The 13491-nt window shown below is 39.2% G+C and overlaps 1 protein-coding gene across 10 annotated transcripts in view; it reads left to right on the top strand.

Moving 5' to 3' along the window:
- PLEKHA7 (pleckstrin homology domain containing A7) overlaps positions 1–13491 on the top strand; it is a 160370-nt gene that overhangs the window by 72335 nt on the left and 74544 nt on the right. For 2 of the 10 annotated variants that reach the window (XM_027810533.2, XM_027810530.2), the window contains exon 1: positions 7442–7844. The exons of 6 other annotated variants lie outside the window; for them this stretch is intronic. In XM_027810533.2, the coding sequence (XP_027666334.1) occupies positions 7807–7844 (38 nt within the window). In that variant the 5' untranslated portion in view covers positions 7442–7806. Of the gene's footprint in view, positions 1–7441; positions 7845–13491 lie in introns of those variants that run through there. 2 more of the 10 variants (XM_055721576.1, XM_027810535.2) reach the window with 2 other exon arrangements.

Genomic DNA, 13491 nt, shown 5'->3' with positions numbered 1-13491 from the left:
CTGTCACTGCGTAAATTTTTCCTTTCTATTGAAGGTAATAAACTTTCTGGTTAATCACTTAAACATTAGTTTGTTTGTTTTAAACTATGTTTTGTACGTGTATGTTTTATTTTCTAACTAGCAAAGTAGCTTCTGGTACTGTAGTCATAGTGCCTGATATAATTAATTTACATTAAGAGAGTTTTTAGTGTGGTATGTAATTTCTAGGCATTTTAATACAAATCATGTGCAGAGTACTGTTCAGAAAATACAGTGGGTGATTTTAGTCTTGTCTTGGATACAGAGAAGAAGGGAACGTGCAGAGAACTTTGTCATTTAAAGAAAAATGAAGTATTTCCAAACAAATTTTCTTTTAATACAGTGAATATATGCAACATGAAGCAAAACTATTTTGTGATCCAGTCAGCAAATGATACCATTTTTGCCTTTTGTGTGAAATAACCATATATCACAATTGGAAAATGGTAATAAGGGCCTGCTTCCTTCTTTAGTCCTCTGTAGGAAATCTGCTTCTTGCCAGTGAAAATAATGTGATTAGACATTTACCTACAAAATATTCGATGGACCAAAGCATACATAATCCAAGAAAAATTGGCTTCTTATAAGTTCTACCTTAATCTGTACTCTGCCTGCATTGTAGTAGTTATTAATTTATGATCAGGAAGCGTTACCTACTATAATTCAGGTTTTTGAGGATGTTTAAATTGTATGGGTTTAGTTGTAATAATTTTTACTCATTCTTTTTAGGAGTAGTATCTGTTAAAATTTGTTCTGAGAAACTCCACAATGGCAATACCGAGATGCTGCAGTACAGTTTTCCCTCTTTGGTCATTCTGATTTTTCAGTAACGTGAAAATGTTTATGAACAAAACCAGCTCACTATCTAAAATGGTATTTCTGGTAGAGTTGAATGAAACAGAACAAGGAAGAGAAAGTGTGCCAGAGCAATGTTCATCTGTAAATCAAGGGCTTATATTCTGTTTTTCTCTGTACATTTTGGTGCAGCTTGTTGTAGATGCCTGGTAACTCTCCATGAATGAAAAGTGTCAAAAGTTGGTGGAAAATATTCTTAAGAAAGGTCGAGACGGATGTGTCTTGAACTTCAGGTGGTTTTTTAAGATGAACTATGTCTCTGCAGTCTGTCTGCTTCTAATTCAGGATTTCTCTAGTGACAACAGTGGTATGACAGGCTGATTGGACTAAAAGTAGTGCAAAGTGAAAATCCTGCTCAGAGGTGAAAAGTTTAGAGGGATTGGGGGGGAGTGGGAGAGCCTGGAGCAATACGTGCACAGCATTGTTAGAATATTTGGAGACTGGAGTGTCTGAAACTTCTCCTTTATAAAGTAATACTATAAATACAGGCCCTGAGAAAATTTAAGAGTAGAAGTTTTCTAAGAGTCTATTGCATTATGGAGGTTGCACTAGAAGCAGTATTGCAAAGGCTGAATTGAGAATCCCATTTTAATTGTTTCCTGAGAAATCTACTGATTGATACCATTGAGACTTAATTTGTAGAAACAGTGTTCCACACTGAGCTTTCTGAGTATCTGCATTTAAAGAATTCTGCTCCATTTGGAATCTCATAGGTCAGTTAATGCTTTGGTTTTGATTCTTGAATTTATTACCACATTGTGATCTTGACTGTAAAGTTCTATAATTATATATGAATATAACATACATGGTTTTAATATGATTATAATCAACAGGCTGCCCAGGGAGGTGGCGGAATCATCATCTCTGGAGGTGTTTAAAAAAACCAGAGATGTGATGCTTAGTGACATGGTTTAGTGGTGGGCTTAGCAGCCCTGGGTTAAAGGTTGGACTTGATGACCTCAAAGGTCTTTTCCAACCTCAGCGGTTCTGTGATTCTATAATACAGTTACACATCAGTTACTGAGTAAAGATGAGGACAGGCTATTTCTTTGGAGAGCTGGAATTACCTGTACTTCCAGCCCCAGGGAACAGCTGGGAGCTTAAGAAACAGAAGAGAGTATCTCAGACGTAGAGGATTAGGAAACCAGGAAAATCCCTGTTGTGCTTATATGACTGTCTTTAATTGCTGAAATTTGGTTTGCTTAAGGGAAAGTCCTGTGAAAAGCTGGTGACCGGGGCTGTGTGTATTGCAACACTGCGTGCCTACTGAAGAACATGCGATTTCTTGCTAGTCCAGTTCCTCTTACAGTAGTTCTACGTAGCAGTTGGTTTCTGAGCTCTAATGATAATGTTTGTGTAATAGAACCAGAACTCTTGTGAACCTTTTTTTTCTTCCTTAGTGGCAACTGCATAGACTTCATTTTGCCACGAGCATTTGGCATTTTGCAGCCCTGTACACATCCTTTTGCTGCCTCTTTGCATGTACTGTTCCTTACTGCTCCTGCATCTTGGCTCTTGCTTCTATGTTCAGCTGTTGCCACTGCAAGACAGCATAACATGAAGAGCAGATAAAATTTAAAATCTCTAGCTGTCTTGAAAATGTTGTGAGAAGAATTTGTGGAACACTTAGTTTATGACCTGTACATGATGCTTGAATACTTTTATCAAGTATAGGAAATTTTGAGCAATCTAGAACAATACAGTTGTTGACAAGAATATGTGCAGACAATCTGTGTTAAGTCAACACTGGTTAAAATGCATTTTAAATGAACTTTGTGAAATCCCAGCAGCCCAATTGTGGTTAGCAGGTGGAGGGAGGGAGGTGATTCTCCCCCTTGGCCCTTCTCCTGCTCTCATTAGACTCCACCTGGAGTACCGCCTTCACCTCTGGGGCTCCAGCATAAGACAGACGTGGATCTGCTTGAGTGGGTCCAGAGGAGGACCATGAAGGTGACCAGAGGGTTGGAGCCCTGCTCTGTGAGGGCAGCTGGGAGAGCTGGGGCTGTTCAGCCTGCAGCAGAGAAGGCTCCGGGGAGACCTGACAGCCGCCTTCCAGCACCTAAAGGGGCCGACAGGAAAGCTGGAGAGGGACTCTTTTATCAGCGAGTGCAGTGATAGAAAAAAGGAGTACTAGTTTTAAGCTGAAAAAGGGCAGATTTAGATTATGTATTAGGAAGAAATTCTTTGCTGTGAGGGTGGCGAGACACCGGCCCAGGCTGCCCAGAGCAGCTGTGGGTGCCCCATCCCTGGCAGTGCCCCAGGCCGGGCTGGACGGGGCTGGGGGCAACCTGGGCTGGTGGGAGGGGTCCTTGCCCGTGGCAGGGGGGTGGTGGAACTGGGTAATCTTTTAGGTCCCTTCCAACCCAACCCATTCTATGATTCTGTGATAATTACATTGGGGTGACATTACTTCCTAGATGTGCATCCCATTATTTTGATTGAATGCAGTTTTAATAGAATCCAGATAAAAAGAGGTGGAATGTGTAGCCTCTAGCTTATCCATACACCGCTTGTGGAGCTGCGCTGGTACTGGAACCATGTAGTACTGTCATTATGTTATGGATTGAGGTAGTTTGTGTTCTACAGTAACTTTTTAATAATCGCATAAGGTAACAATAGAGATAATACATCTGATCTTTCAAGTGGCTTCTTTACCTATTCTACCAAATACATGGACATATCAATTCTACAAGCATGTAGTGAGATCAGATGGTACAAACTATTAATACAGCTTAAAGGACGTTCCCTGAAAATGTTCAGTTATTCCCTTGTAGTTATTTGTTGGTTGGCCTATTAATGATTTAATGAAATAAATCTTTTAAGGTTTTTTTTTCTGCTTCTGTTGGTAAGCAGTTGGGAAACTGGCATCTTATATGTGTCTGATACATACCACTTGGCATTAGATGAAGGTTCCTTGCTTCCAAAAATAGTTAGTGTTGTATGTCATGTATATAGATTATAATTTTTTTCCCCTCTTGAGAATCTGTTCTTAGCTGTAGCAGGAATTATCTTTAAAATGGGGCCGTGGTCCTTACATTTGTGATTTTGTGGGTAGGGTAAGATGACTTAATAAGAATAGTACAGCTGTCTTCTTTTTTTTTTCCTTCAGATAAACTTCTTTGGAAGACTATTAAGAAACATAACATGATTCTTAGTCCTGCTGTCAAGGCTTTTTTGTTTGTTTCATTAACTCATCAATATAAAATGGAGGGATGTGGTCTCACAGTTCACACACAGCAAAGTACCTGACCGATTTCTTATTTTTGTTGTCCTTCCCTGTAGGGCATGCTGACTAAGCAGAAACATCAGCATTGGAACTTCAATTACATTGTCTGTTTTCTTTAGATTATGTTATTTAAAACAAAAATATAACTGTTTCCAAGTAGAACTCTGGTGGGTTTTGCTTTGTTCCCACAGTACCTCTCAATCAACATTATCTAAGGCATCAACAAAATAGCTTTGTTGTCCTATTTTCTAGTTCTTGTGCAGGTAAAATTTACATTCAAGTCAACAGAAATATTTGGGAGTGAAAATAGATAATGCAAGTATGTCGGACAGTCATTTCAAGGTGCTAAGAAGTTTGAGCTGCTTTTTCTTAATGTCTTAAGAATACTATGTCTTACTCTGCAACCTGTTTGCATGAGAAGAATGTAGAATATGCACATGGTATTTGCAGAATTTATGAGCTGTCTGAGAACAGTTAAATTCAGAGGTATTAAAACTGTAATGGTGTATAGCATAAAAAGTCCCAGAATGGTGTATATGAAACAAGGTTTGTGTCATACAAGGTAAGAATATTTATTTTATTCTTCCTAGAGACCATCTTCATATTTAGGAACAGGACATTTTCCTTCCTTTTACTCCGATTTGACAGTAATTTGCATTACAATGCTATGTCTTTCTAGTGTTGTACTTTGAGATGAATGAATATTGCCAGTCATCAATCCTGGAATTTAATCTATTGTATTAGCATCACTAATTTAGATTTAGAGTCTTAGACTGTTTTCAAATAACAGCAGTAAGTATGTGATAGCACAAAAGCAAACACATTCTATGGCATGTTAGGCTGAACTTCATGTTTCAGTGCAGTTTTTCCTAAGTCATACCTGGGTGAATTAAGTTGATAGCAACTAGGCAGTAAGTAACTGAGCAGAAAGATTTTGATTTATAGTATAGGAAAGTTAATCTTAGAGTGAGTTTAGTTTTGGAGACTTACATTTGGAGAAGCAAGTTTGTCGACGCCATTGGTTGGTTCTGTTTTTAAGAACTGCGCTGGCAACTTGCCAAATAATTTTGCTAAACTTGCTTTCTATCATAATGCATTAAGCCTTTCTATGTTTGTACAGAATTGTATCCTGTTTTACAGTCTGTTACCTCACTAGTACACTAGTGTAAAAGGCAAGTTGCTTCTTCCCACATCCATATACGTGGTACTTGCAGTGAAAAGAATAATTGATGTAGACAAAAGGCTGTGTTCAGAATAAAGATTGTTGGATATAAATAATTTAAAGAACAACCTTCTATGTGCTGTAAATCTGTAAATGTTTAAACTTGGAAGGCAGCAATGTGTTTTGTTTAGCTAGATTCAGAAATCCCAGCCTGTTCTCACCTCCCAGGTTTGCTGGAATTCTTTGGGAAGGTTGAGATAGTCCGTCCTACTATTGAAAAACAGTGAATGTTTTGGCTTATATATACTGCAGTAGGACCCTGAAGGCTGCAAATAAGATTAAGGCTCTAAATTTGTAGGTGCCTCTTCGCTCTTTTGAAAGTCTTAAATGTTAATAAAATGGTGATTTTACAAAAATAGGATTACTTGAAAAGGTCATACAAGAAATCTGCTTCAGTGCCAAGATCTGAATCCTAGTCTCCCCAATTCCAGTGTAGCAGTGCCAAAACCATTAACTTCTTTTATCTGTTAACGACGCAGAAAAACTTAACTGCACTTCAGGTTTTGCAAATTTAGCCACTGCTTTCTCTTCTTGTGGGAGAACCCCATTTCTCTGTACAGAGTCATTTCCAAGTCCTGATCCAATATCCGAAATAGCTGAAATGTCATCGCTCCATGAATTCAGATTTTCAACTGTATAATGCAAAACTGATGAATATAACCTTGAAGCAGAATCGCTCTGTGAGTCAATGATGACTTATTTGCAAAAATCAGTCACTTCGAAGTCTTACTCTTTTCTGTGCTGTTGATAGATTTATTGTTATTATTTTTTAAAGTAGTGTAATTGCAGTGTCTGTTAAGTTACATTTTAATAGTAAGCATCATTTGTTGGTCACTTTGTTAGAATTAAGTAAGTGTGGGCAGCAAATGTTCAAAGTAATGAATTGTGACCTTGGTTAGTTCCAACAGCTGATGGGGAAAAGTTAAAATAGAAATTAATATGAAATTAAGTTTCTGTATGCAGAATGTAAGAAGTCCTCAGGAGGAAATAAAACAGGGTTTGTCCAATTGCTTACTGTTTTCTAAGAGGAGCTGTTTCCTATTTGTAGGTTTTGCCTTTCTGTAATCAGATAAAGTTGCAGAGAAGGTGAATGTGGCACTCAGAGCTAACCAGCTTCCAAAGAGCAGGTCTGGAGCTTTTCCCCCTTTTGTTGGAGGTTATTGCTATAAGCTACAGCTTTTTCATGAGCATGCAGAATTCATGCGGAAGAATGAGAGACCAAGTGAGTAGCTGTGCAGACAAATTATTCTAGTCTTTGTAACTACTCAGGAAAGAAGACAGGATGCTTGATAAAGAGTAGTTAACATTATTTTACAGTTGACAAAGCAAAAAGCAAATAAACTTAAGTATGTTTTATGAAGTTAAAGCTAAAAAAATGTAATGTAGTGTGGCATACTGTCCAAGACGGTAGAAAAAAAAATCTTATCTTTGGTTTCGATTGCTGTAATGTCAAGCACAGTTCTGGAGCAGAGGGGAAAGATCCCAAGAGTTATTGAGAAAATCCTTGCAATGTTGATGTGTGGTGGTTTAATTGTACTCAATAGTCAGTATGTAAACAAAAATAAAACAAACACACAACCCCCCACTGAAACAGCTGAATATTCTTTTGCAAATAATTAAATTGCTAGATTACACATTTATCTAAGCATATTTAGAGCATTGTGCAATTTCTTTAATTAGTAAATTAAAATGCCACTGAAGCACTGAAAGCATGAGAAGGTACTATGCTGCTTGTAATCCTTTTGATCAAATACACATGCATATAATACTAATCATGTTGCACTTGGGTTTTTTTTTTTATTTTAAAAGTTAACACTGAATAAAACCAGCACTATAGTGCTGTTCTGAACTTACCTGGAGTGTCTGGCTCTGCTCACGCGTGTGCTTTGGAGCACTTTATTTTTGATCTTGCTGCACCTGAAGGGGAAAAAAGCTTTTAATTTTCTGCATAGGGAAGGACTATGTCATACCTATATTTTCAAGAGATTAGAAAGTTTTCTGTAAGCGGAAGATGCACATTTTTCGAAGGCATTATGTCATTGTATGTTTTGTTAAATAATTACCTAAAGAACAAATACTTTTTCATGTGAAGTTACTTCACCTTCGTAGCTGCCAAGTTTCAGTCACATGTTTGGTAGAGACTTGCTCAGCATTGAAAGGACTTAATGCAGGATCTGAAGAAGTTTTTGGAATTTTTTTTTTTCAATCTCTAATCCTGCCAGCGCTCCCTGTCCTCACCCCAGGCCTTGTCAGCAATGTGAGAGCTCGCCTGCTGCCAGATTCCCTTGCTTCAGCGTTGCCCTTGCCTGCATGTCGGCTGCCTGGAGGAGAGCCAGCTGGGTGGTGAGACGTGAACCGGAGGGCTCCCAGAGCGGTGCTGGGGCTCGGCTCTGGCCGTGTTCTTTGACAGCAGCAAACAGTGCCGGTACTTTGAGGTCAGAAAGTGAACCAGCATGGGACTGTGCTCCCCAGTCCATGGGGGGAGATGGTAGAGAATGAGTTCTTGCATCACAAAGGTGAGAGGTAGGTAATACTGTAGATCCTCTGGCTGAGGTCTTATTTAAGGGCATGTTTCTGATATTCAGCTATATGAGCTCTGTTGTGGAACTGTATCAGCTGTGAAAACCCTGGCGATGAAGCAGCAGCAGTGCCGTTGTGCTCTTGGAGGTGTTATCTGCACCAGCTTGGCTTTGGTGGAACGGAGTGCTGTGGTGAGGGCTGTGGCATGGTGGGGCTGCAGGACGAGCACCAGGCAAAGCGGCTGTAACCTGCTGCTCTGGGAGGAATGTCGCCGGTAGCTCCACTGTATATGGTGGCGTACTAAGAGCTGTCTTCTGGCTGGAGTTTGCCACTGCCTTGCTCCCTGAACCAAAGTGAAGGAGCCTGATTTAATGTGGTTTTGGCTGTTGATATTTTGGCTGTTGACTTCCAGGCTTATTGTGAAAGGTGGTAGTTGCTTCATCCTTCCAGTTACTTTGCAAAATAATAGCACTTTTCATGTGTTTAAGGAAGGAGTTTTCATCTTTCCCAATGGGATGATGTGGTTTCACACAGAGTCTAATTCTGAGCTGATTTTGAAGATGCATGCTGTGCCCAGATGACTGCATGCTATCCTATAATGCATATTGATGTTTGCTGATATAAATGAAATGTCTGAGCCACTTCATAGAAACCATCATAGTAGTGTTAAAAATGTGTTTGCTAGCTAAAGCTTTTTTTGAGGTGGGAACAGTGAAAATGTGTTTCTCTGTACATTCCTTGTGCTGTTTTTCTTAGCCACTAGGTCTTCATATCATCATCGGTTGTGTCCACTTGGGCTTTTTCTGAGCTGGCTGTTTAATGTGCATACTTAGTGACATTAAGAAAATGGAAGTATTTCATCTGTGGCTGGGTTGTTTTCAGTGCCACTCTTCTCGCAGCTGTCTGTATTTAAATTTAATATTCTCAAATTTTCACATTCTGGTAGTGTAATGTGTTGATTCAAGAAATTAAACACAGAGTATGATTATATGAGAGTTTTCTTAAATTTTTGATTGATGTTTGGGTCACATATTTAGATATTCAATATCCAAAACTAAGGGTAATTGATGCCAATAATGTAAATTGTTGTTAACCCATTGCTGTCGGTTATGTTATGACTTGACATGTTTTGATTACATAGCAGTGGGTTCAAGGATTGCGGAGGAGACACTGGATGACTGCAAATAGTTGCCTCTTTCCTGCAGAATTAGTTCAATGGTTTATCTTCAGCAAAGAAAATTCTAGTGTTACACACACCAGAACAGTTAATTTTCAAAACAGTTTGCTTGGGTTTCAAATTGCATTGAATAAAATAATGAGCATTAAAAGCAGAAAAGTTTGAGAGATTGGAATTGTTTAGTACAATGTTGAAATTCTTTCTACCTTAATCTTTTTTGTTTGTTTGTATAAAGCTTGTCTAATAGCATTACTTTATATTTTGAGCGCATTTTCTGTTCTATAGGTGTCAAAGAGAATATTTTACATTAATTCTAAAGCACTATTTCTGTGATTGCTTGGAAACATCTTAGGAGTTTCTCTGCTCGCCTAACTTGGGACCACTGAGTATTTCTACATCTCCGTAAGGACGAGCTGGCTCTAGGCTATTTCTCTGAGCAAGTTAGACTGAAGTTGTCAACAACTGATATAGCTATAAATCCCCACCCCACCCTCTTTTTTTTTTTTTTTTTTTTGTGCTGAAGAGCTTTTTGTTGAATTAAAAAGACATTTCTGGATAATTTATAAACTCTCTGCATAATCTAAAAGGAGAATCTTCCGTGTCTGTTTTACTGTTCCAATCCCTACAATGCTAATCTGGAATTAGTTTTAGGCAGTGAATCGTAGTGGGTTTCTCACTACACAGTGGGGGAACCTATGTAATGGAAACATTTGGGTAAATATCATTTTAGTAAAATTTTATCTGCTTTATAGGTTTGGCCTCAGAACCATTTTCTATGAGGTGTGGAAACGTGATTAATACATGGTAACTCATAACAATGTATTGATTAACGTGGGGGTTTTTTTTGTTGTTTTTTTTTTAAGGAGACTAGTCTTTGACAGTGCAAATAACGCCTTTCTGTAAGCTTTGAAGTTTTACTTAGTAGTGGCAGCTGCAATGCGTTGTTTTTTTTTCTAACTGGTAGGGCTGAGCCCTCCGCGGTGCCATGTGCATGGGGCCAGGCGTTGTGCCTGCGGGTCTGAGGTCCGCACCGCCTGCCGGGGGAAGAAGGATCTCGGAAAGAGGGGGTGATGAAGTTCTGCTAGGAGCAGCTCCCACTGCCCCAGGGTAGGAGCTGCCCCTAGTTAATGGGTCTGCTGTTGGGTTTAACTGTGGGGTGCAAATTTGGCCCTGGGTTGGCGTGGGTTCCTGTGTGGCTTATGGGAGCGTTCTGTGCACTGATGCTGACGTGGTGGCTTTCCCTTGTGTCAGTATTGCGGTGCTATAGGTGCTGGACTGCTTTGGAAAGGGAAGTAACCAGTAGGAGTGTAATTCAAAGCTCGGAATAGTTGGTCTGATAATCTCCACTAACTTACACTTCTTGCTCTAGGCAAGATGAGCTTGTATTACTAGTCTTCCCTCAAGCAAAAGTTTGATGATATGTGCCTTTCAGGGGTACTGCAGTCCATGTTATACTTAAGTTTTGATAGGAAAAATTATTTTACAAATGCATTTAAATTTGGAGGAGATGCATCGTATTTTATCCAACACAGTAAGCTGAATGAGACTGGGGAAGGAGGAACTCCTTTAAACAGTCACGAATCACGCAGTCCGTGCATGGAAATAACTTTGTTGCTTGTATTTTTGGCCTAAGCTGTGTATGAATAGAGTTTGAAGTGTTTCAGAATCAACCACAAGATAGGCTGGAATGGTTTGTTGCTAATGAAGGAACTTTATATTAATATATACGCCAGTAAACACAAACGGCCAACCCACAAGAAGAGGTGCGCGCTGTGGGAATTGTGGTTTCTTTGGTATTAAATGGTACTTCAGCGAATACGGTGATCCTTGTTTATTCTTCAACCTGGTGTCCGAAGGGGATGAGGTTTGTAGGATGACGGTCAGTGCCTCAGCAACACTGGGAAGCAGCGGAGGAACGTGGGTAGGGCTAGAGAGGGACTGAGACAGACCCATGCATGTTTTACATAACCTCAGCTACAGGAAAGGCTTTGGTTGGAACATGTGCCCTATTAGATAAAAAGCACATAACCACAGGAACCCAGGCTGTGTAAATTCTTTTCTTTCATGGAATGTTTCTTAGTAGAATGTAAATGGACTTTGGATTTGATTATTTGGCGAAGTTAATTCACGGTGTTATTAAAGGTTGAAGGCAGAAACCAGGTTTTAATGCTTTTTTGAGCTTTTCTTCCTCAATGTTGTGGAGTTTTTACATTATTGTGTTAGCAGGATCTGTTCTGTAAAACTTTTTTGGTGGTTTTGGGTTTTGGTTGTGGTTTTTTGGCTTTGTAGTAGAAACAGGAACTATACCTAGCCATACGATTGTAGGACAGTTTGGTTTGGGTCTCTAGTGAAACCTCCTGCTCAAAGTGGGGTCAGTGGTGAGGTCAGACTGGGTTGCTCAGGTCTTCCTCTGCTCTAGTGTTCAAAACCTCCAAGGATGGAGACTGCACAACCTCTCTCAGCAGCCTTCCAGTGCTTTAATTTATTTACCATCTTTATTTACCATCTTCGTATCCTCAAGGTGAAAAACCTTCTCCTGCGTGCAGTCTGAAGCACTCTCTTGTTTCAGTTTACACCCGCTCTCTCCTGTACTGCTGTGATGCACCACTCTGAAGAGCCTTCTTGATTACCTCCTTGCAGGAGGCTGTTGGCAGGTCACCCTGAAGCTGTCATTTCCCGAGACAGAGCAAGGCCAGCTCCCTCAGCCGCTCCGCACCGTCTTGGTGCTCCTCGCCGTCTTGGTGCTCCTCCACTGAACGCACTCCAGTTTGTTGATGCCTTTCCTGTATGAGGAGGTCCAAAACTGGATGCAGTATTTTATACTGTAGCCCTGAGAGAATTTGATGGATACTGGCTATTTCTGTTCTGGACAGTTGTGATTTTATAAGAAAGCAGTACTTGATTAAAATTTCATTCCCGTGGTATAGGTTGTAGATAAAGCAGTTCCATTTTATGGAAAGGGGAAAAGGGCAATGTGTTTCCACATTGTCTGAGGGCGCACACAGCAACCCAGCAAGATCTCAGTCTGCAATATTGTCCTCTGATAATCACTTTTTCATATTATGCATTAAATTCAATAAATAATAAATCAGAAGTGCTTTTGTCTTAAGAAGTTGAAATCTGTCTTCAACATTAAAAAGCCAATGAAAAGAAAACGTTTTGAGGTTATATAGCTGACATGGCAGAGGAATAAAATTCTTGAAAACTTTTTATTCGGTTTTTGTAGCTGTTATATGAAATTATTTCAGCTTTCTACACTGTATGGCCTACTACTTAGGTGAAAGCTGGGTGCTGGAAAACTTGTGTTTGCTTTCGTATTTAGAACAATGTGGATCATCATGTCTATTATTGTGTGAGCCCTTGCATCAAAGTAAAATATCTTCAAATAGAACTGGTGAGGGTTTTCAGCCTCCACTGGTAAATTTAGATGCTATGCATATGACCGTCTCTTTCATTTTAAGCAGTTCTGTTATGGCTTAGAAGTTGAGATAAATATATTTTTGTGTAAAGCTTCACTAAAAATACTTTTTCCAAAACAGTATGCTTATATGGCAATGCTTGTTGGATGGCTTCCTCACTAAACTCTTTAAATTGTGATTGACACTGGAATTTAATGGTATGCTACTTTTACTCAGGGTGTTTTAATCATATTACTTAGTGATATCACCACTTTATTTTTTTATTAGAAAATGAATTTATTAATTTGGTTTATGTATCAGATCCAGAAGAAATAAATAATGTGATGTTGCTCTCTACATGTTGTTTTCTTGTGGCAAGTCTACATGGTTGTCTTGTGTGAAAGACTGCAGGGCAAATGCTGCTTTATGTGCAGTACAGAGTAGAGTAGTGAAAAAAAGTTAAGTTGCTGCTTTCCTTGTTACACCAATGACCCCCAATGGAAAAACAAATACACACACACGTCACCCCCCTCCATACTTCCAAAAATCTTTGGTTAAAAAAACTACTTGCCTTCTACGTGAGCCTCTGTCTTTGGAGTTTCTGCATCTAATCAGACTGTTGGGACCATTTGTCACAACCATTTAATCCTATAGGAGCCAGAGTTATCCAAATAATTGCAGAAATACCTGTGACAGCATTAGAGATGAGAGGGTGCGTGTGTGTGTATGTATGATGTCCCAGGTATATGTGTGTGTGCATATATATGAATACATTTATATACATTGGCATACAATATATGTGTGTGTATATATGTATATCACCAATACATGCTTTTAACTATTGGATATACTCCTGTTTCCATTTCGGACTTTCGTTTTGGCTTAGATGTACACCTGATACATGTAAGGAATGTACAGTTGGTTGAGTCTGCTGTTCACGTTGTGACATGAGTGACATTTCATTGCGACTAAATAGTTAAGATTGTTTTTGTTACGTAGCAAAGTTCCAAATTAATTTAGATAGTTTTGAAGGTACTACATTTTATTTTGGAGGTTTATGGAGAATCATGACTAT

The sequence above is a fragment of the Falco cherrug genome, chromosome 10, assembly GCF_023634085.1.
Source record: "Falco cherrug isolate bFalChe1 chromosome 10, bFalChe1.pri, whole genome shotgun sequence".
Taxonomy (NCBI): domain Eukaryota; kingdom Metazoa; phylum Chordata; class Aves; order Falconiformes; family Falconidae; genus Falco; species Falco cherrug.
This window is presented reverse-complemented; position numbering and strand designations above follow the sequence as displayed.